This window comes from Sturnira hondurensis, unplaced genomic scaffold (assembly GCF_014824575.4).
Source record: "Sturnira hondurensis isolate 20B ecotype Veracruz unplaced genomic scaffold, ASM1482457v3 Scaffold0006849, whole genome shotgun sequence".
Taxonomy (NCBI): domain Eukaryota; kingdom Metazoa; phylum Chordata; class Mammalia; order Chiroptera; family Phyllostomidae; genus Sturnira; species Sturnira hondurensis.
The window spans coordinates 2,601,877-2,622,392 of record NW_028079480.1 but is presented as its reverse complement, the minus strand read 5'-3'; the positions used below and the strand labels follow the sequence as shown (position 1 = coordinate 2,622,392).

The 20,516-nt window shown below is 36.0% G+C and overlaps 1 protein-coding gene across 1 annotated transcript in view; it reads right to left on the bottom strand.

Annotated features, from left to right (window-relative positions):
* Positions 1–1,146: 1,146 nt before the first annotated feature.
* TM9SF3 (transmembrane 9 superfamily member 3) overlaps positions 1,147–20,516 on the bottom strand; it is a 55,331-nt gene continuing 35,961 nt past the window's right edge. Inside the window, exons 10-15 of the mRNA XM_037050845.1 lie at positions 14,705–14,844; positions 13,295–13,363; positions 10,289–10,435; positions 9,663–9,746; positions 9,465–9,541; positions 1,147–5,232 (exon numbers count right to left, since the gene is read on the bottom strand). Coding sequence (XP_036906740.1) covers positions 5,165–5,232; positions 9,465–9,541; positions 9,663–9,746; positions 10,289–10,435; positions 13,295–13,363; positions 14,705–14,844 — 585 coding nt within the window. The 3' untranslated portion in view covers positions 1,147–5,164. The remainder of the gene's footprint in view (positions 5,233–9,464; positions 9,542–9,662; positions 9,747–10,288; positions 10,436–13,294; positions 13,364–14,704; positions 14,845–20,516) is intronic.

The window sequence follows — 20,516 nt, the reverse complement described above, 5'->3', positions numbered from 1 at the left end:
AACGTGGACTTATTCCTTTTTTCTAATGTTGAATTATAGATTAGCAGTTTTCTTTCATAAAAGTTCTCACACTGAAATCTAGGAGCTGGCTATACATAATGGGTTGGTTCCCTTATTCCCTTAGTTTTCCAACCACACAAAAACTATTCATTAAAGAGATCAAAAGTAATCCAAATTTGTACCAACAAACCAGCCACCGGAACTGTCAAGTACCGGTGTCGACTGGGGCGGCTACCAAAATCCGGGGAGAAAAGAACTCCAAAGAGGTTGATGAGGATTTAAATAACCAGTTAAAACTGGGGATGGAAAAAGTACAAACAGATCAGGAGAAATTAACCCCTGTGACATAGCACAATAAAAAGAATCCCGTACGTTGGTACAGTAGAGCCATGTTCAGTGTGATGCCCGTATGCACCACCGCAGGCTGCAGAGATGACATACCCACTTCAGTTACAGCAACAGGCCCCTAACCCTGAGATGGCTGCGGGCTGAAAATAAGAGACCCTTTCCTGGCTTCTACAAAATGTTAAGTCTACCCCTATCAGTTTCTCAGGCTGGTTTTAAGATAACATATCTTAAACTCCTTTGAAAAAATAAGTACTAAACAAAAGCAAATCTATTATCAATCAAGATAATGACAGGCATAGGCTAGTGTGGGGTTTAAGTGTAGGATTGAGCTTGTATGGGGAAAATGTCAAAAAATGATAATAAAAGAAAAATTATTTTAAAAAGAGCAACTCTTCTTTGAACTTCCTATACACTTTTTTCCCCCAAAATACAAAGTTGAGGGGGCGGGGAATAAAATGTCAAATTTTAAACTCTTCAATTCAGGGGCCAGCAAACCACAGCTCACTGCAGTGGCTGTCACATGGGAACACGCCCGCACAGCCATGCTTACTGGTCACGCACTGTCTGCCGAGTGCTGCCACAGTCCCGCAGCTGTGGCACAGACCACAGGGTGCTCAAGGCCGCGAACGTTTCCTATTTGGCCCTTTACAGAAAAAGGTCTGCTGACCCCCTGGCTTTATTAAAGTGTGGAAGGCTATCAGTAATCTCTTCATATGCATGCCGGTAGTAATGGGTTATCCCTTACTCTGTGTTCACCCGTTTCAAAAAGGAAAGAACGAAAGGATTCAAGGGGAGTACATTTAACTTTTTATTACTTTTTAAAAATCCAACTTCAGTTAAACAGACTAGATTAGAATCTAAAATGTATTTGATACATTATATACTGGACTCTATTACTAAAAAGCCGGTTGGAGTATGACCTACACAAACCAAGGGTATGTACAAAATGGAAGTAACTACCACCAGTAACTATTTCCTTCCAACTCTGTCGTGAATCACCTGTGCTCTGTGAGGATTTATAGACTCAACCTTGACGGAGTTGGAAAGCCCAAGTGAAACTGCTTTTTCCGAGTGAGCTCTGTTGGACTTCAGACAGAGTTCCATGTTATTTCTTCCTCGCCCTCAGCTCTACTTAAATGACTTAAACTGATACACTGAGGTAACTACACAGAATGCTGCTGTATCAGTGACTATTAGCAATCCTAGTTCATCAATACTTCAATATAAGCAGCTTTCACAACAGTTCTTTACTCCACTTCTTCACACAGTGAAATAACTTAATTTTTACTTTTGTCTTTGTACTATTTCTGCCTAAGGCTCCAATAAGAATGTCAAATCAGGAAGCTTTCAGAAAATGTTCACAGGAGGGCCTAGGCATTACTCGTGTGCAATTTAAATCTTACAAAATTCCTACAGCTGTGTGTTAAAACTTTCTGATCTACCTCACCTCTCAATCTAGTCTATTTCTGAATACACTTCCAAACCTTAAAACTGTTGTTTCTCTTATCACTTTAACATCTCGATTGCAAAACTACAGCTTCGTAACTGATATTTTTATGAAGATATAAAACATTAATAAATACTTGTGTTTCCATACATCATTATTCCTATTTATTATGTGTTCCAATAAATCAATAAAATGAAGCAAAAAGACGCACAGAAACCTACACTTCATACCCAGACGGGACCACAACCACGGTGTAGAGATGGCAGAAGGCTTTTCTTTCCCGGACTTCAACACAGAAAGAAGCCCTTAGTACGTGGTTTTTCCTGAACCAATTACATGAATGCATCTTTCTTTTTTACATTTTGTAAAAATCCAGGAAACTTTAAAATAACATTTATTTGCAAGACATTCGGCATAAGGTAGATAGTATACATTTAAGAAATAAAAGTTCTATCAGAAAGAATACAATTGGTGGTGAACCCTAAATAAAGTGGCTTTGGAAGAACTGGACTTTGTGGCAACCACCTTTATAAAGAGGTCCATCCACTCCCAATGGAAAACACCCAAACATACCGTTCACTTGGAGAATATACCATTCACCATTCAGGTATCACCACAGAATAACGAGTTCTAAGAGTATGGGGCCTGGTTTATGGGCAAATCCAGTACAATCTAGGAGCCCAACACAATCTACTAAAGAATATTTTACCATCCCTCCAGCCATTACATTTCCACCTAATCCTACTCTTGTAGGATTGTCAATTACTAATGTAGCTAAATTTTAGGAGTAATATGCTTATAGGTACAAGAGGAAAGTTTATCTTTAGTTTTCTATAGTATTCATAAAGCATCAGTTGGGAAGTTGAGCAAATAATGTTAACAAATGAAAGCCAGGTACTCAGCATTAATAAAGTGGAAAAACCCCTCCTTTTAATTAACTTTAGATAGTATTTTACTTTACTAGTCTACAACTGAGAACTAAGGAGCCAAGCCATTTGTGAATTACATCTCCTTCAAGATACACCACACCCAGCCACCCTATGAAGCAATAAATCAATACATATTTTCTAAGGGGCTTTTCAAGGGCTTTTCCATTTTAATGGAGCTTTTTATATGGAAATTAGAAAATTATTTTTCACTGAAAATTCCAGATTTCAAAGACCTCAATTTAACAGAAAAAAACGGTGTACCTGAAAGCAGTTATACCATTCCTTCTCGTTTAAACACCCTACCTCTTACCTGCAAGACTCATAAAACAAATTCCACTTTATAACAACAAAAGTTTGCTGTCCAACTTACACTTCATCAGACAGACTATATACTGTTATATATACTTTATATGTAGTTATAAATATAAGCCATTCAATACTGACTTTTAGTTTTCCTTGTAAGATCTTACAGGCAGGTAAGAAGAGAAAATGGAAGAACCAGTGTATTATATTTGATAAAGTATTTTGGCATGGAGGTTTACCTACAGCTTCTGACCAAATCTGTCAGCCACACATAAGTGGTTAAGAAATCAAACTTTTCACTCGTTATAGTCCTTACATACCACATGATTGGATGCAAAGTCTATTAATTTATAAACATATTTTATAATGAAAACATCTTATGTAACTATCAATGGCATGAGTTTCACAATAAGGTTTAAATATAGCTGTTTTGACTCTCTCTAAAAATACCAATATACAGTATTATTAGGTGGTCATTTGCATAGCAAACTATTAACTAGAAATGGTTCTAGGAAAACTTCACATTATGAATAGTTCCAGAAAGATGCATTCAAAATTAAAATCACTTCTCTTAGAAAAACTGTGACCTTTATTTGCCCACCCAATAGTAAGCTAATCACCCTTACCCCTCACACAGTACCCAACCTGAACAGGTCTGCCAGTTTCATGCAAAGGGTTTGTCACTCAGTCTGTGACGGTACTGGATAACCTATCAATAGGTGTGAGCAAGTTTGAGGATTTTAAAGTGTGGGTTCCCTGTATCAGAAAAGCATAATTTATAATATATTCAAAAAATGTATTCAGTAACACTGCATTTGAAAAGATAGCTTTAAAAATTGCAAACACATCCATTTTCACAGAACAATTTGGTCAGGAAATTTTATTTTAACATCTAAAGCAGTGATGCTTTAGATGTTACTTAAGTGCCCCAGACAGGATTAACAAAATTAAATGTTTCTAAATTACAAATTCAGCTCCTGTAGGAGTCTCAGAAAAGGAAACAGAAGAAAACCATCCCCCCTCCCAAAAGAAGTAAGACACACACATTTTGAAGAAACCCCAATGTTTCATGCAGTGGTAGGCAAGATGTAAAAAGCCACCCAAATTCACAAATTTCTACACCAATCATCATCAGAAAAAAGTACTCCGAGGTCCATCTGTACATCCGAATGCTTTGGGAATCTACACCTACATTACATTATTTAATGTTATATACATTTATTAACCAACCCCCTTGTTTTTAATCATTTCTTATGTAAAACCTTCATTCAAACCCCCAAAAGATGTAAAACTAACTTGGGGGGGAGAAAAAAATAACCATTTTAGACATTCAGTTAAAATGTGGTTTATCTAAATCTCAAAATGTTTAATAAAAACAAATATCTTCTCCATTTAACACTTTGCTCTCTAACTGTACAGTAAATTGCATTGTAGAGAGTACACCTCTATCTTCAGACTGTATCTTCTTTGGATGGAATCAAGATGTAACTTGTTAGTTTTAGATAAATAAATGGGAAGTTGGTCCAACTGTGATGACAGCAGATTTTTACATGCAGAATTTAATATTTTTAATTCTCTCTTTTAAAAAAAGGATGCAGTTGAATCAAAAAAAAAAACAGGTCAAAAGCAAACCCAGATTCAGTATATAAAAGTGTCCCACAATAGGCTGATGATAGCAGTAAAAATAAGAGACAAAAGTTATCTTTCTGGAACATCATTTTTCAGTAACGTAGAAACACTAAGTGCCAGGAAGATTTCTATTTATGTAATTTTAGCATCCAAGGCTCCCTCTATTTATTTTATTGGAACAAATGCTTTAAATAAACTATTTGTCCTCTTCACTGAAGAGAGCTGGTCTATCATCTTTAATGAGCTAGTTTTGGGGAAGATCAGCTGTGTACTGTAGTAATGACTACTGCATAAAATCCAAGCATTTGCTGTGAACAGTTGGAGAAAGCAGTCAGTAAGAACCTAGGATCAATGGAAACAGATGTTACTTTACGCCGTCCACGAAAGACAGACCCACAAAGTACCCAGTGTTAACGCCCAAATCTCCTCTTGCGCTTTTTTTTTTGCTGTGCAAGTTCCACCCCTGTGAAAGAGAAACTGATCCAAAGTTCCAGATTTTCTTGGGTTGCTAGTCAATTTTCACATTAGTATAGATTTTTCGGACAAAGGCACTTGTTCCCATGTAACCAATTGCTCCTGTAAAGATAAAATAAGATGTTTTGAAACAAATACATACAGTACAGTGTCTATCATTTACAAATACTAACTGCCCCCTGCTCTGGAAAGTTACTCATTTTTTAAGATGTCTTTAAGGCTAATATTCTCTCTGAACTTATTAAAACAGCATCATTTGTTTTGCAAACTGCCTGTTAATGTCATACACCAAGTGTGGCCTAATATATTTTTAGAATTGAGTATCTATCATTACATATGTAATCAATAAATATATTAATTAAATTACACCTCTTATGAAACAGGAATAATTTGACATTGACAAAAACCTGTTAATAAAAACACATGCCTTTTTTAAAAGTTGAGTATATCTTATTCTAGGTCATTAAACCAATATTAACACATTCCCTAAACCAGTTGAAACCTTGCAGGTAAGAAGTGACTACAAATTCTCAGAGGGAAGGACCAAAGACCACCGCTCAGTGGCATTTGCAGCTCTAGAGAAGAAGCATATTCTGAGGGTTTCTTTTTTTATGTTAAAATTATAGAAGCTGTGTAGTTTGTAAAATGGAAGACATATCTGAGCAAACGGGCACGAGATACACATAAGTAGGTGGGAAGTTTTGAAATGTTGCTTTTGAGTATTTAGCCTCAGATTGGGGCTCAAAACACCAGGAAGCAGGGGTACTTTCCTGTTTTGTTAAATTAAGTACATATTTCCAATGCTTCAGGGCTTGGCACATGATAAAGTACCCCCCAAATATCTGTTGAATGAATAAATGAACTGAATAGTTCTTAACTGCAAATACTAAGGTATCTTTATGTTCAGTATAAGACAGCTGGTCATTTAAGTCACAGAAGAGAAGCTTCTCCTTGGATTTAGGAATTCAGCATCTAGTCTAATATTATTGAAAGTTTAAAAGTTAAGTCTTCCACGAGTTAATAATGATACACACACACACACACACACACACACACACACACACGCCTAAATGGTTGCCTTTGAACTAACTTTTACACCAAAAGTATATGCAAAGAAAGAAACAAGTCTATTCTGCCTCTCCTACATATAACTGGACTTCAAGGTAACCAAATGGTTGATGGAAGAAGTTTCTCCTCACAGAATTATCTTAAAATATTATAACCACTAATGAGTTACTTGAGCTAGCAATAGTTACCAAGGCTGCTAACCTCCCAAAGAGAAAGGGCCAGACATTAAGTGCCTCACAAGTTTAAAAACCACGAAATACTCTTAGCTAAGTATTCTTCAGTATGATCAAGCCAACAAATCTAATGACTACTTTAAAGGAAGAGGGGAATCACATGGAGAAACATTAAAGGACACCTCAGGGCTACCACCAGCATAACCCACAGTGTGAAAAACTCCACAGGAATTAAAGCAAACAAACCCCCCAAACCCAAGTCTCTTAAACAAACTGGAAGGGAAAAGAAAGGGAACACCAATAGATTACAAGAGCGTTCGGACTTGTTAACCAAGCGCTGCACAGACCATCAGTAACCTGATCTCGGCCACAACAGGCTGAACGAGAAGAGAAACGGGGACAGGTCAGGTAAATTCGAATACTGAATATCTGAGAATACTAAGGAATCATATTTATATGTATGTAATGAAATATTACTATATAATATGTAAGTATACTTCAAGTATATTTTATTCATGTATCAGAATGTAATATAATTATGTACTAGAATTATACATAATATATTCTTATATATACAAATGTTTACAGTTGAAATGACATGATGTTCCAGATTCATGTCAGAATAAAAGAGGTCATGTGGGAACATAAACAAGACAAGATGGGCTGGGAGATATTACTGATACTAGGTGTGTTAGGTATACAGGGACTCACTATAGATATACAGATAGATAAATTGTCCCTCTTTTTGTATATATTTGATAATTTCCCAAAATCATTAAATTTCAAAAAGAAACCCTCACCAAAACAAAGCAAACGTACTTCCAACTACTTCTGCAATGAACAGTCATTTATTTAATATGAACTAATTATATTACACTTCAAAATACTGATAATTCATTTTGAAATAGTTACTTGATATAAATTGTTACAAGGTTAAGAAAATAATCTTCAAATTTTTAAAAAATGAACATGAATTCTTAGAACAAAAAAGTATCTGTAAGATTTTAAGTAGGATCAAAAATTTAACTAGCATAATATAACACTAGTCCAATAATCAAATCTAATTTCCCAGACTTACAAAACATTTTTCCCCTTTGAACAGATATGCTCAAAAGCAAAACAGTATCAAATTAAGAGAAACACTTTGCATAATCTTATGGGAGTACTTCAAGAATAAGCTTATAAAAATACGACTTTGTAAGAAAAAAATACTGAATATGCTCTGTAGTAAATGTCTTGGGAATAATACAGAGATACACTTTTAAAGTTAATTTCTTTAACACTAAAAATGCTATGCTCAAAATATAAAGACTGTAACAATCTATTTCACACTTTAACAGATACATGTTTTTTTCTGCATTAAAAAAATCAACAAATATTTTTCTTTCAATTACTGATACATACATAACCCAACGAGTGTGTATAATTCTGTATCGTGATGACACGTGAATCAGACACAGCCTGAACTGCACCTCCTCTGCCCCCAAACCGATCAGCACCGAAGGCAAACACACCCATTAAAGCCTAAGGACGGGCCACTGCCAACAACAGGGAACTGCAAATGTGCCAGGATTTTCAGGCAGCCAAATGAAAAAGGAAAAGCACTAAAACATTTTAGCTAAATTCATTCCACTTTCTTTGTAAATGTCAAGATATTACCTCTCTAGTTCAAAGATCACATATCAAGTTAAGAAAAAAATGTAACCCTCTGTCTAATCCCATAACTGTATACCTCACTGAATGGTGGTGATAATCAAGGAACATCTATGATTACATCAAGAGGCACTCAATGAGCAATCTTCTGAAGGAAGGATGGCCAATAATAATATTAAGGAACCTTCTGATTGCCTAGAGATACACCAGGGTGTTCCCCCATCACACAAATCTAGTTTTAACCTTCAAGTCCTACTCATCTTTCCCCCAAAGCTGGCTAACTAATGAATTATCACAGAAAAGGGTTATCACAACAGCTGTAAATAAAACATGTGATTATAACATAGAGAGCTGTCTTCCCTTATAGCCTATGCATGGAATGGGTTTTACTACTTGACAGTAAAGCACGTTTATTGATTGGAGAGAGGAAGGGAGACAAAGAAACATCCATGTGACAGAAACAGCGACTGGTCGCCTCCCATTTGCACCCTGACAGGAAGGGGACTGAACCTGTAACTTTTTGGTGTACAGGACGAGGCTCCAACCAACTGAGCCACACAGGCCAGGGCAGAACAGATTCTTTCTGTTAAGTGACACAAAACATACTAGTTTCGGGTGATATATCACATACTAGTTATGTGATATTATCAACATATCAACAATTCGAGTTACTATCCATCACCATATAGTTAAAAGTGTTTTTCTTATGAGAACTTTGAAAATCTAATCTCTTAGCAACTTTCAAACATACAATACAGTACTATTAACTGGAGTCACCATGCCGTACGTACATCACATCCCCAGGACTTACTCATCACACTACTGCGAGTCTGTACCTTTTGACCACCTTCACCCATTTTGCCTACAGCCACACCTCACATCTCTGAAAACCACCATCTACAGATGGGATTCTTCTGATGAAGGAAAAAAGGCAATCCTGGTATACTAAAAGGGTCCACAAAGTCATTCCAGGACCTAGCTTTTAACAAGATGATCACATCTGCCTTATTCTTACTCACCCCACAGCTAAAGGCAGAACTCTCAAAAATGAATAAATAAATGAAAATAAATAAATAAACAAACAAACAAACAAAAGCAGCCCTGGCTGGTATGGCTCAGTGGATTGAGTGCCAGCCTGTGAACCAAAGGATCATGGGTTCGATTCCCAGAGGACATGCCTGGGTTTTGGGCTAGGTCCTCAGTAGGGGGCATACAAGATGTAAACAACACTGGTGTTTCTCTCCCTCTCTCCTCCCTTACCCGCCCTCTAAAAATAAATAAATAAAATGTTCCAAAAAACATCAATCAGACTCTGGAATTTTTTTTGGTGTCCCTAATCAAACAACAGAATGCCATTTCTTAATTCCCCATTACTGTGTTTTTCTGATTCTGAAACACTCAAAGATTTGCTCATGATATTCCAAGAATTTCAGAACTTACCACACATTATCCCCAAGGCTGTGCTAAATACCGCCATATATCCAAAGTAAAATGATGTTTGAAATAAGCCATACATCCTGAAATAAAACAAAATAACTACATATAGTATACTGATTTTTACTTGCAACATAAGGCCTTAAATTCTAGTATTTAAATAAGTGCACTTTCCTAAATACAAACGAAAATGTGTCAACTTACTTTGTTTTGAAAAAATAGTAGTAAAAGGAATACATGTAAACATAGATTGCAGTTGATGCAGCAGAGAGAAAACTTGTCCATTGCCTGGGGGAAAAAATACAGCTCTTTGAATGAATAGCACTGAAAGGCGGATTTTAAAATACAAAGAATTTTATTTTAAAAAATCCTTTAAAACTTTGTATCTTTAAAAACAAATGCATGTATTTTGCATTTAAATATATCAACAGGGAGAGCCTAAGAAATGGAAGAAGAGATCCTGAATTTTGTCAATTCCCTGGTATAAGTGACTTTAAATAACCATTTCCTTTTTCAGACCTGTCTCCTTGTGTTTAATTAACACAGAGCAATGCTTCTTCCTAAAGCTCTTTCCACGTCAAGCACTTTGTAAAAATATTTCTAACACAGTGACCCTCATTAATACAAAAGAAATTGATACTATTTTTCATCATTTTATAACAGAAAATCATCTTTATTGTCATCTTTTTTATAACTGAAAAAATTTCCTATTCTACCTTAAGCAACAAAGCTTTGATATGTATCTTTTACTTCACTCGATATACTTCAAATGGAAACCTATTTCAAAGTATCAGGGTCCCCCGAGGTTCTCCCCAGAAATAAGCACTCACCACCTATAATCCTCCGCATTTAGCAGAAAGTACGTGCACACGATGGTCACGCAGACGGTCACAATGCACAGGATGACCAGCACCAGCATCATGAAGCCATAGACATAATAGATCTTATATGCCCAGAAAGATGTGAAGATGAAATACCTAAATAAAATGCAAAAAAGACAGTTTTCTAGTCTTTACCTTGAAGCTCACCTTGCTCTTGCTAAGTTTCCCATCTTAGTTCTCACTTAAATTTCAATATTTTTCTTTTGAGTAACTTCCAACAATTTCCCTTATCTTTTTTCATCTATTAAATACTCTAAAATGCTCTAAAAATATTCTTGGATAATCTTTCAAGAACAATTTTTTTAGTGGGACATTTATGTCTAAAGAAACTGAATAAATTAGAAGCTTAAAGAAGTAAAATATGAAAATAGCAAAAAATTGGTATTTGTAAAATAAAGTCATTCCCTCATTCTTTCACTTTCTCTCTAGATACAACACTACTCATGCAATGTACTTTGTATTTTATAAAATATCCTATTAAATAAAAAACTAGGTTTGATAGGGTAAGGATGTGCATACAATCGGGGGGACAAAACCAGGACAAGAAAGCCTGCAGAAACTCCACGCTCTCTTCAGAGGGCAGTAAGGGAAGGGGCACTAGGATTGTGCACTAAGATCCAGAGTGAGAAGAGAACACCGTCTCCACCCAGCAACTCCCCTCATGCCTCTGTCACAGCCTCCACTGTTTACACGGAGCGGTCCCCACTCAGCCACCTACGCCCACAACCCTCAACAGTTCTACAGTACAGTTCTGCCTGTGTTTTGTATTTACATTACAGGAATCACACAATACAAATTTTTTAAAAAGACTTTACACTAAAAAAAGGCCCTTCATTCTAATTCTATTATCCAAGTTATCATTCAATTACAAAGGGTCTTCTAGCCTCTATCTCTCATTCTCTAGATGTTTGTTAGTCAATTTGTTCATCGTTCATTCTCTCAGGACACTTACAGAGTCCCCACCACATATCAGGGAAGCAGTGACCATACAACTGTGAAGGTGACACGGTATCCACCCCCAAGGAGATTGCTGTTTAGAAGGGAACACCAGTAAAGGGGGCAATCACGATGCACGTGACATGTGCTCTACCAGTGCATCTAAAAGGGGCATCTTACTGGTTTGGCTGGGTGGGACTTGGAGAGGGGGAGGGGGCGAAGAATCTGACAAGGCATGTGGGGGACAGGGTGTGAGGGATAAGAGAGAGGGAGCTAGAAGAATGTTCCAAGCATAGAAACAGCAAAGGCAAAGGCTCACAAACAAGAGAATTCACTGTATTTTGAAAAAAAATCAAAGGTCAGTATGGTCAGAACCTCAAATGAACTGGTGAGCGCCAAGAGATGAGTTTGGAGATGTGAACAGGGCCATGTTGTGGAGTTTGGACTTACCTCCACGAAAATGAGAAGTCTTTAGCAAAGAAGTGGTATGATCAGATTGATACCTTAAAAAGACCACTTTGACTACCAAACAGAGATTGGGTGTGAAGGAAGTCAAAACAGAAGTTAAAGATAAGCAGAAAGGCTGTCTAACAGAAAGGAGGACCTGCAGGAGCAGGAAGAGGTATGAATCAGAAGGAACAGAGGATGGGAGGAGAATGAAAAAATAGTCAGGGGTCAAGTCAGGGGGAGGACACACAGCAGTCCAGACTGAAAGGACAGAAGCTGTTCCTGAAATGGCTTCTTAACCCATGGGCTGTAGTGACACACACCGATCCAATCCCTCTGCAAGGTACTGACTAACCCACCACTGGTAGGTGGCCACCCACAGTATGCCCAAATCTATGTCAGCTGTACTTGTTAGTATAATTAGACAATTTAATTACATTTCATAGAAACCAAGAAACAAACGTAAGATAAAAAAGGATATGTGATTTCTATAAAAATTATTTTGAATGCTTTGGAAAACTTCGATAAAGTGAATTGCTAAAAAAAAAAAAAGTTCCAAAACTAGGTGTGGGTAAGATGGCTATAAAAGAGACTGAAGGGCAAGTGTTCCAATCTAGAAAGACTTCAGACAGGTCTTTATGTTCTTGTTCCACTTTAAAAAGACAAACATAGAAGATGTATAATGAATGTCAAAGGGAAAATGATGGAAACAGCAACTAGATACAAATCAAAGACCTGGGCTTTAAATTAAAAAAAAAAAAAAAATCAGTGAAGAATGTACCTTGAGTTGTTTTGTTAAAATAAAATGTTAAAAATGAAATGCTATGTATGTATCTTTTTTAATAATTGCCTTACACGAGCCAATTTTTTAAAATGTGTAGAGGAATTCTGAGCAGTCACAATGACTGGCATTTCATGGGCAGGGGCCAGAGATGCATGACTGCAGTTCTTGACAAAGTCCCACACGAAGAACTGTCTTGCCTAAGATGCCAGAGAATTCCCATCAAGAAACACTGGAACCCAGGCTGAGGAAAGAAGGGCTGACATGTGCGGAGGTAACCAAGGATGCAGTTGGGAAGCACGGTAAAGTGGGCACAAGGTGGCATACCTCACCCGCCCAAACCCACACACACACATTTCCCAGCACTCCTGCAGGTCCCTATGGAGGGAAACCAGGAATGGCTATGCATCCAAAGGTATCAGGATAGTCTGACTGGTAGGTAATGGTTTTACCTAGTTCTCTGAACCCTCAGAAAATTTAAAAAATACAGTAAAAGCCAGTAATTCCTTATGTCATTCATGTGATCAAAAGGTGGTCTAGCATTCTTTACAATGCATGCTTTGATTTCTAAGAATTCCTGTAAAATGAGGGAGATCTAGAACATAATGCAAAAAAGCATAAAATTCACCTGAATATTTCTCAAAGTAAAAAAACTACTTTTAGAAAGACATACAGACTCCCATGGAACTAGCAGACTAACTCTGTTAGATGTTTTCCTATCCCACTCTAACTCCTAAATTCTCAAATTACAATTAAATCCCTCAAAGCATAAATACATTGCCAAAGCTTACATTTCAATGAAGATTGAGCCAAAAGGTAAAATTCCTCCCAGGCAAACAATAACCGCTGGCTCCATAAACCTGGAAAATATTAAAATTAACAGTAAAGTTCTAGCATGATTTGATTTTATGTTATACCATATAAATCCTGATATAGAAAGCAGATGCTTGATACTTAAAAAACAATTTAAAGGACAGAAACAAATCAGTAGAAGAAATTAAAATTCAAGAAGGCACAACGCAGAGGTGGGACTTTGAATTAGTCCTAGAATACAGTCAAAACTCTCTCCACCATTAAAGGCTGAGATAAGAATTTGGGGAATACAAATTCTTGCCAGCGGCAGAATTCAAAAAAGACTCAAGTGTCTGCTTGTTTCTACATCTCTCAATATCTTCTAAGAACTTTATAGGCATTCACTTATAGAAAGCAAGAGAGATGCAATATATATATATAAATTGAGTTCCCATTCTACTCAAATTTGAATTAAAAGAATTAGAAATATAAACCTATTAATGACATCTCCTTTTATTTCCAAAATTTGAAAAAATACAAATCATCTCAAATTAAAAATCCACCAAGAATCATAAATTAAAAGCTGAATGGCCAAATAAACTGTGAACACAAATGTTTACATGGTGGCAACAGAAGAGTCTCTTCACCTGTTAAACAGAAATACTTGTCGCCCTTTGTCAGAATTAATCTCGAGTTACAGCAGGTCCTCAAGAACGCATTTCGTGCATACAATGTGACAATGTATTTATTCTATACTATCCCAAAGTGAAGATAAAGATGGCAAGTTAGCAAATTACAACTGGTCTCAACCCTAATTAATCTCTCAAATGGTAGGATATATTTGGCTATAAATGTGTGTCCGCATTGTTTAGACTAATAAAATATCTGGAAAGGAAAATCGAATTGTAAATGAGGAATTGTCAAACTTTTTCTGTAAAGGTTCAGATAGTAAATACTTCAAATTTTGCAGGTGACATGGTCTCAGATGTAACTACTCAACTCCAATGCTGCATTGCAGAAGCAATCATGGAAAATATGTGAACAAGCAGGCATGTTCCAACAAAACTTTTTTTTTAGTAGGAACAGCAGCAGGTCAAACTTGGCCTATATGCTGCAGTTATAAAATGGATGCAGCTTTAGTTCTCACCCACCTCTACACACAAGTGTCCTTATCAAAGCATGTGACTCATCTGTAAATGCACCCATATTCAGAAAGTGAAGTCAGGATAAAGTTTATTACTACTTCTAAAAATACAAGATGAAAAATACCGGAAGACAAATTCTTAAGTTAAAACTTAAGAGAGCCATTCTTATAAATATATGACAATTCTAAAAGTTAGGTATATATAACAGCCTTAAGAAAGTCTATACTGTGAGAAACAAGCATGTGAGATTCGTGTTCTCTTTACCATTTTTTCTCTGGTATGGGACGAGGCACAGCATTGACTCGGCAAGGGAAGTTGGGCTGACCTGACAGATTCCGGCCAAGTATTGTACCAACGAGGTTTAGAGGAAGAATAACAAAAAAACAGATGCAACAAACAGCCACCTGTAAATTAAATTAAAATGTGTGTCATTACTCAGAAGAACAACAATAATAAAAATAAATAAAAGGTACACTTAAAAATTTAAACACAATTGAATCACAAAAGAAAACATTTAGGTTCAATATGGGTTAAAATTGTACAAAATATACACTAAAAAATAAGAAAAGATTGTGCTTTAAAATAAACTAACATTAAGTTGAAGTGTTTCTACTTCCTCATTTCCCCTATTCTTCCATACTGTCTCTGCTATGTTCTTTTTCTCTCTTCCTTCATTTTTCAGCTGTCATTCTTGTAACACATCCTTTATCTTTCCTCATTATAGCCAACTTACTTGGCTACACTTTATTGAGCTCCTAATATGCACAAAGAGCTTTACATATATTTCACTATTTTGCAAATGAAGAAAATGACGCTTAGAGAGGCTAAGTAACAGCCATGGTATCACAGGCTAGCAGGCAGCCAGACTAAAGTTTCAGTTCAGATCTGCCTGTCCCAAAGATCATGCTCATTTCTATTCTAGACCGCCTTAGGTTCATAACAACAGAAGTGTAGCTCTATTTCTTACATATGTGTCATTACTAAAATGGTATGAGTAACTGTCTATAAGTAATTCCAAGTCTGAGGTTATTAGGAAGGCCATGACAAGATTCTAGAACCAAAGAAGTCAGTTGGGAAAATACTGACTACTTTGTAGCTTTTTTTCTCTATATAAATCTGGGTACAGAAAGACACAAACTCAAATGCTTTGCAAGCCAGTATCTGGTTAAGATCATTTCACTCTGAACTTCTGAAAAATGAAGTAGGACTCTATCACCTCTGAGATCTCTTTCAATTATACATTTTGGGGTTCTAATAAATAGAAAGTAAAAGTGAGGAAAAAAGCATAATGAAAACTGAAGAAATAAGAGAAATGAAGAACAGTTAATAAAGGAACCTATAAACAGGAACCTATAAACCTAATAATGTCATCAAGACATTATTAACTGCTTACCATTTGGTTTTTTCCCCTTTTCTTATGTGACTTTTTAAATATAAGATAATAAAATGTGAGCAGTTTGTTAGAAGCTGTTAGTGATTAAACTTTGAAAGCAATTTTCTACTTCTTTATGTTCAAGTTCTGGATGAGTTTACTTGAAGAATACTCTGAAATTGCTGTTTTAAAAACAGGGAAGCTGTTTTAAAAAAAAGTCACAGGGAGCTAAATCATCCGTGAAGCCAGAATTTCTCTCAATAGTGATATTCAACCAAATAAACTGCTGATGAAGATAAAACTGAACTATTATACCCCTTGATATTAGATTTATATTCATCACAATTTTATTGCTCACAAATTTAAAATGTTAAAATATCAAATTTACAAAATTTATTTATACTAATAGAATCATGCTTGTATCTCTTCTGTATTTTGCTTCCATAGTAAGATTTTATTTTAAAATTAAATTTAGCAGCTAAGAGCTAAAAAACCATTAGTCCAATGCACTGGCAAAAACTCTGGAACACAAACCAATACGGGCCCTCCCCTAGCCTGCAGGTCACCCACCGTTCATGGACCAATGGAGAGTGAAAACAGGCAGCAGGGAGAGGAAAGACTGACTCCAGGTCCAGGGCCTCCCACATCCACGTAAGACCCAGTTACAAACAAGCACTGCCCATCAATACGTAAAAACCCACAGAGGTACCAACTGGTCAACTCATCTCAATCTCAGTTACAAACCAACAATGTGGCTATTACACATTCTTTTGCTTCCAGACCGGCCTTTTGGGGCAGAAAGAGGGAAAGCAACCTGAAATGGCCTATTTTAGAATGCTAAAGGATATAAATTTTATTTAGGGTTATAGGCAGTAATTGCTCATAGGTGAGTCTGAGGAAATACAGTCTTGTTACCCATTATGCTTACACAGTTCTTCAACATCTGCTCAGAATAGACAATTTTATCATCCATATCTAGCTCGTATGTTTTTATGACTTTATATCTATATAAAAATGATTTAGCTTCAATTTAATTGACAATAGTATCTAATAACCATGGCACCTCCAACTCAAACACAAATACCTGTAAGAAGCCCACTTAAGCAGATATTTTAGACATGCTAATAAATAACTCGCATTCTGTTTCTTGGGTCATTTCAGTACTATAATAGAAGAAACACTGGATTTGAAGTTAAAAACTTATTCTATGTTTTCATTTTCTTTGAATGAATACCCAGGAGTGGAACTGCTGGATCACATGGCAGCGCTACTTTCAATTTCCTGAGGAACCTCCACACTGTTTTCCACAGCGGGTGAAGCTAGTATTACCCTGATATCAAAACCAGCAATAAAGATACTGTAAGAAAAATACAGACTCTCATAAATATATATGCAAAAAAACAACAAAATCAAACAAATAAAATCCAACAATATATAAAATGGATAATACATCATAACAAATTGAAGATTATCAAAGGAATGAATGTAAGATTGAGTTAAGATTAAAAGATCAATGCAATTCACATTACCAGAATGCCCCCTGCCCCCGAAAATCATAGATCACCTCAAAAGATGCAGAAAAGCCATTCACAATTTTAAAAACCTCAGCAAACTAGGATTAGAAGGGATCTTTCTTGAAGGGCACCTAAAAAACAAAACAACCTTTTACTTGAGGACACAAGTCTGAATACTGTCCCCTAAGGTAGGGGGTAAGTCAAGGATGCATGCCCTCCCTACTTCTATCCAACACTGCATGCAAGGTGGTTCTAGCCAGTGCAACAAAGTAAGAAAGAGAAGCAAAAGGCATACACAGGTCGGGAGGGGAGAGTGTGTGTGTGTGTGGGCGGGCTGGGGGGGGGGAGTAAAAATGGAGATAGCTGTACTTGAATAACAATTTAAAAATAATAATACAAAAAATGTTTATAGAAGGTCATTAATATTAAAAAAGATTAGATAGAAGAAGTAAAAATGTTTTTGTTCACAGATAACATAATTTATTTAAAAAATCTTTAGGAATCTACAAAAAATTAGAATAAGTGAGTTTAGCAAAGTTATAGGAGGCAAAGCCAATATAGAAAAATCAACTGTTTATCAACACACTAGCAACAAACAGAATTTGAAATTTAAAAAATACCATTTACAAAAGGCACAAAAATATGAAATTCTTAAAGTTGACAAAAGATATGCAAAACCTAAACACTAAAATGTATAAAACATTGCAGAGAAGTTGTGTTCATTAATCAAAAGACTTTCAGTATTATTAAAATGTCAATTCTCCCCAAATTAACCTATACATTCAACACAATCCCAATCAAAATCCCAGCAGGCTTTTTGTAGAAATTAATAATTCAATTCTGAACTCTATATGGAAATGCAAAGAACCTAAAAAAAATCCAAACAACTCTGCAAAAGAAGAACTGAGTTCAAGACTTACAACTGTCAACAGGACAGTGTGGTATTGGCATCAAAACAGAACAAATCATTCAACAACACACAACAGAACCCAGAAACAGATCCACACATGCAGTCAATTGATTGCCAACAAAAGTGCTAAGGCAATTCAGTGGAGAAAAGGGACTTTTTTAAACAAATGGTGCTGGAACAGCTGAACAGCCATAAACAAAATAAAATCTTTGACCCTTCCCTCACACTATATACAAAATTAAGCAAAAACGGATCAGGGACCTATTACCATAAAATTTCTAACAGAAAACACACAAAGAAAGCTCCCTGATCTTTGGTTTAGCAAAAGATTTCTTGAATAGGACAGAAAAGTATGAACTATAAAAGAATCAATAAATAAGAGCTCAAAATTAATCATTTGTTCTTCACACTCTAGCTGATATGGCTCAGTGGATTGAGAGTTGGACTGTGAAGTAAAGGGTCGCTGGTTCAATTCCCAGTCAAGGAATATGCCTGGGTTGCAGGCCAGGTCCTCAGTGAGGGGTGTATGAGAGGCAACCACACACTGATGGTTCTCTCCCTCCCTTTTCCTCTCTCCAATAATAAAGAAATAAATCTAAAAATTTTTCACTTAAAAAAATAATTTGTTCTTCAAAGGACACATAAGAGAATAAAAGGACAAGCCACAAAATGGGAGAATATACTTGCAAAATATGTATGACTTACACCTATAATATATTAAAAACTCTTATCACTCAACAAGATAATCTATTAAAATACTGGCAAAAGTTTGAACATTCAATAAATACATGGATGGCAAATAAGCACACAAAAATATGCTCAATAATGATTAGTCCTAAGGGGAATGCAAATTAAAACCGCAACGAGACACCACTACATATCCACCAGAATGGCTCGAATTAAAAAGACTGACCATATCAAGTGCTAGAGATAATGGAGCAACTAGAACTCCTACCCAGTGCTAGTGCAAATGAAAAAGAACAAAACCACTTTTGAAAAATATGGCAGTTTCTTGAAAAGTTAAACCGTATGACTCAGCCATTCCACTGCAGTTGTTTATCCAAGAGAACTCGAACACATGTCCACACAAAGACCCACACACGAACACTCGTAACGGGACGGTATAATAGCCCCAAACTGGAAATACCCCAATGTGCATTACTGAGTTATTTCCATACAACAGAATACTAATGAGCAATACAAATGAACAAATGATCAATACATGCAACATCATCAATAAATCTTAAAAGAATTATCTGAGTGAAAACAGACAAAAAAAGAACTTACTATGTGTTTCTACTTATATGAAATTCTAGGTAATGCAAACTAATCTACAGTGACAGAGAGCAGACTGGTGGTCACCGGAGAATGGGGAAGGGAAGGACAGAGGAGGAAAAAAAGGGATGATTTCACTGCAAAGGTACAAAATGAAACTTCTGGATTTGGTAAGTACCTTTTTTTTTATTGTGATGATGGTTTCCCAAATATATACATATCTCAAAACTCATCAAATTGTATACTTTAAATAAGGTACCATATGTTAATTATACCTCAAGCTTCAATACATACAAACAAAACATACAGACCAAAAAAAAGGGGGGGGGGACATAAAACATTCACCAAAGGCTATCCGTCACTCTCAGAATAAAGCTAGAAGTACTTTTGGCACAAGGGAAAGAAAAAAAGATTTTAAACCCCCCCCACAAAACTCCATCATCACTACCACCAGCACCACAACAAAGAAAATGTGGTTTTTCTCAATTACTACTAAGTCCTGGTTTTTTCCTCTATAAAACAGGGATGATGCATTTAGCACTAGCTCTGCCTATTTCTTTGGGTTTTGTAAACTACAAAATGCTATGCAAATGCATCCATCCTTATCATTTATCTTGTTAGATCTGGCACATCACTGCAGTCAGCTAAGTCTGTTTTAGAGGCTTGTCTTCATCACTCCATATCACTAGCTTCTTCCCCCGTACCCTGTCCTTCCAGTCTAATCATCAGATCATTATGCTTTTAGTCATTAACTATTATCCGAATAGGTAAAAGTCATGAATATCTGTCCCATTCTACTAAAAAATAGTATGTGACATATTATGGAGAACATCATCCTAATATTTTAATTCTATAATTGTTTAGTTAATGTCCATCTTGTTCAACAAGATATAATTATCTATAACCTTTGTTCTTCCAGCCTACCAAAGCCTACTGAAAAGGAGAAATTAAGTTGTCCTAGCACTTTTACTTTACCAAATCTGTAATACCCATGTATAATGCACA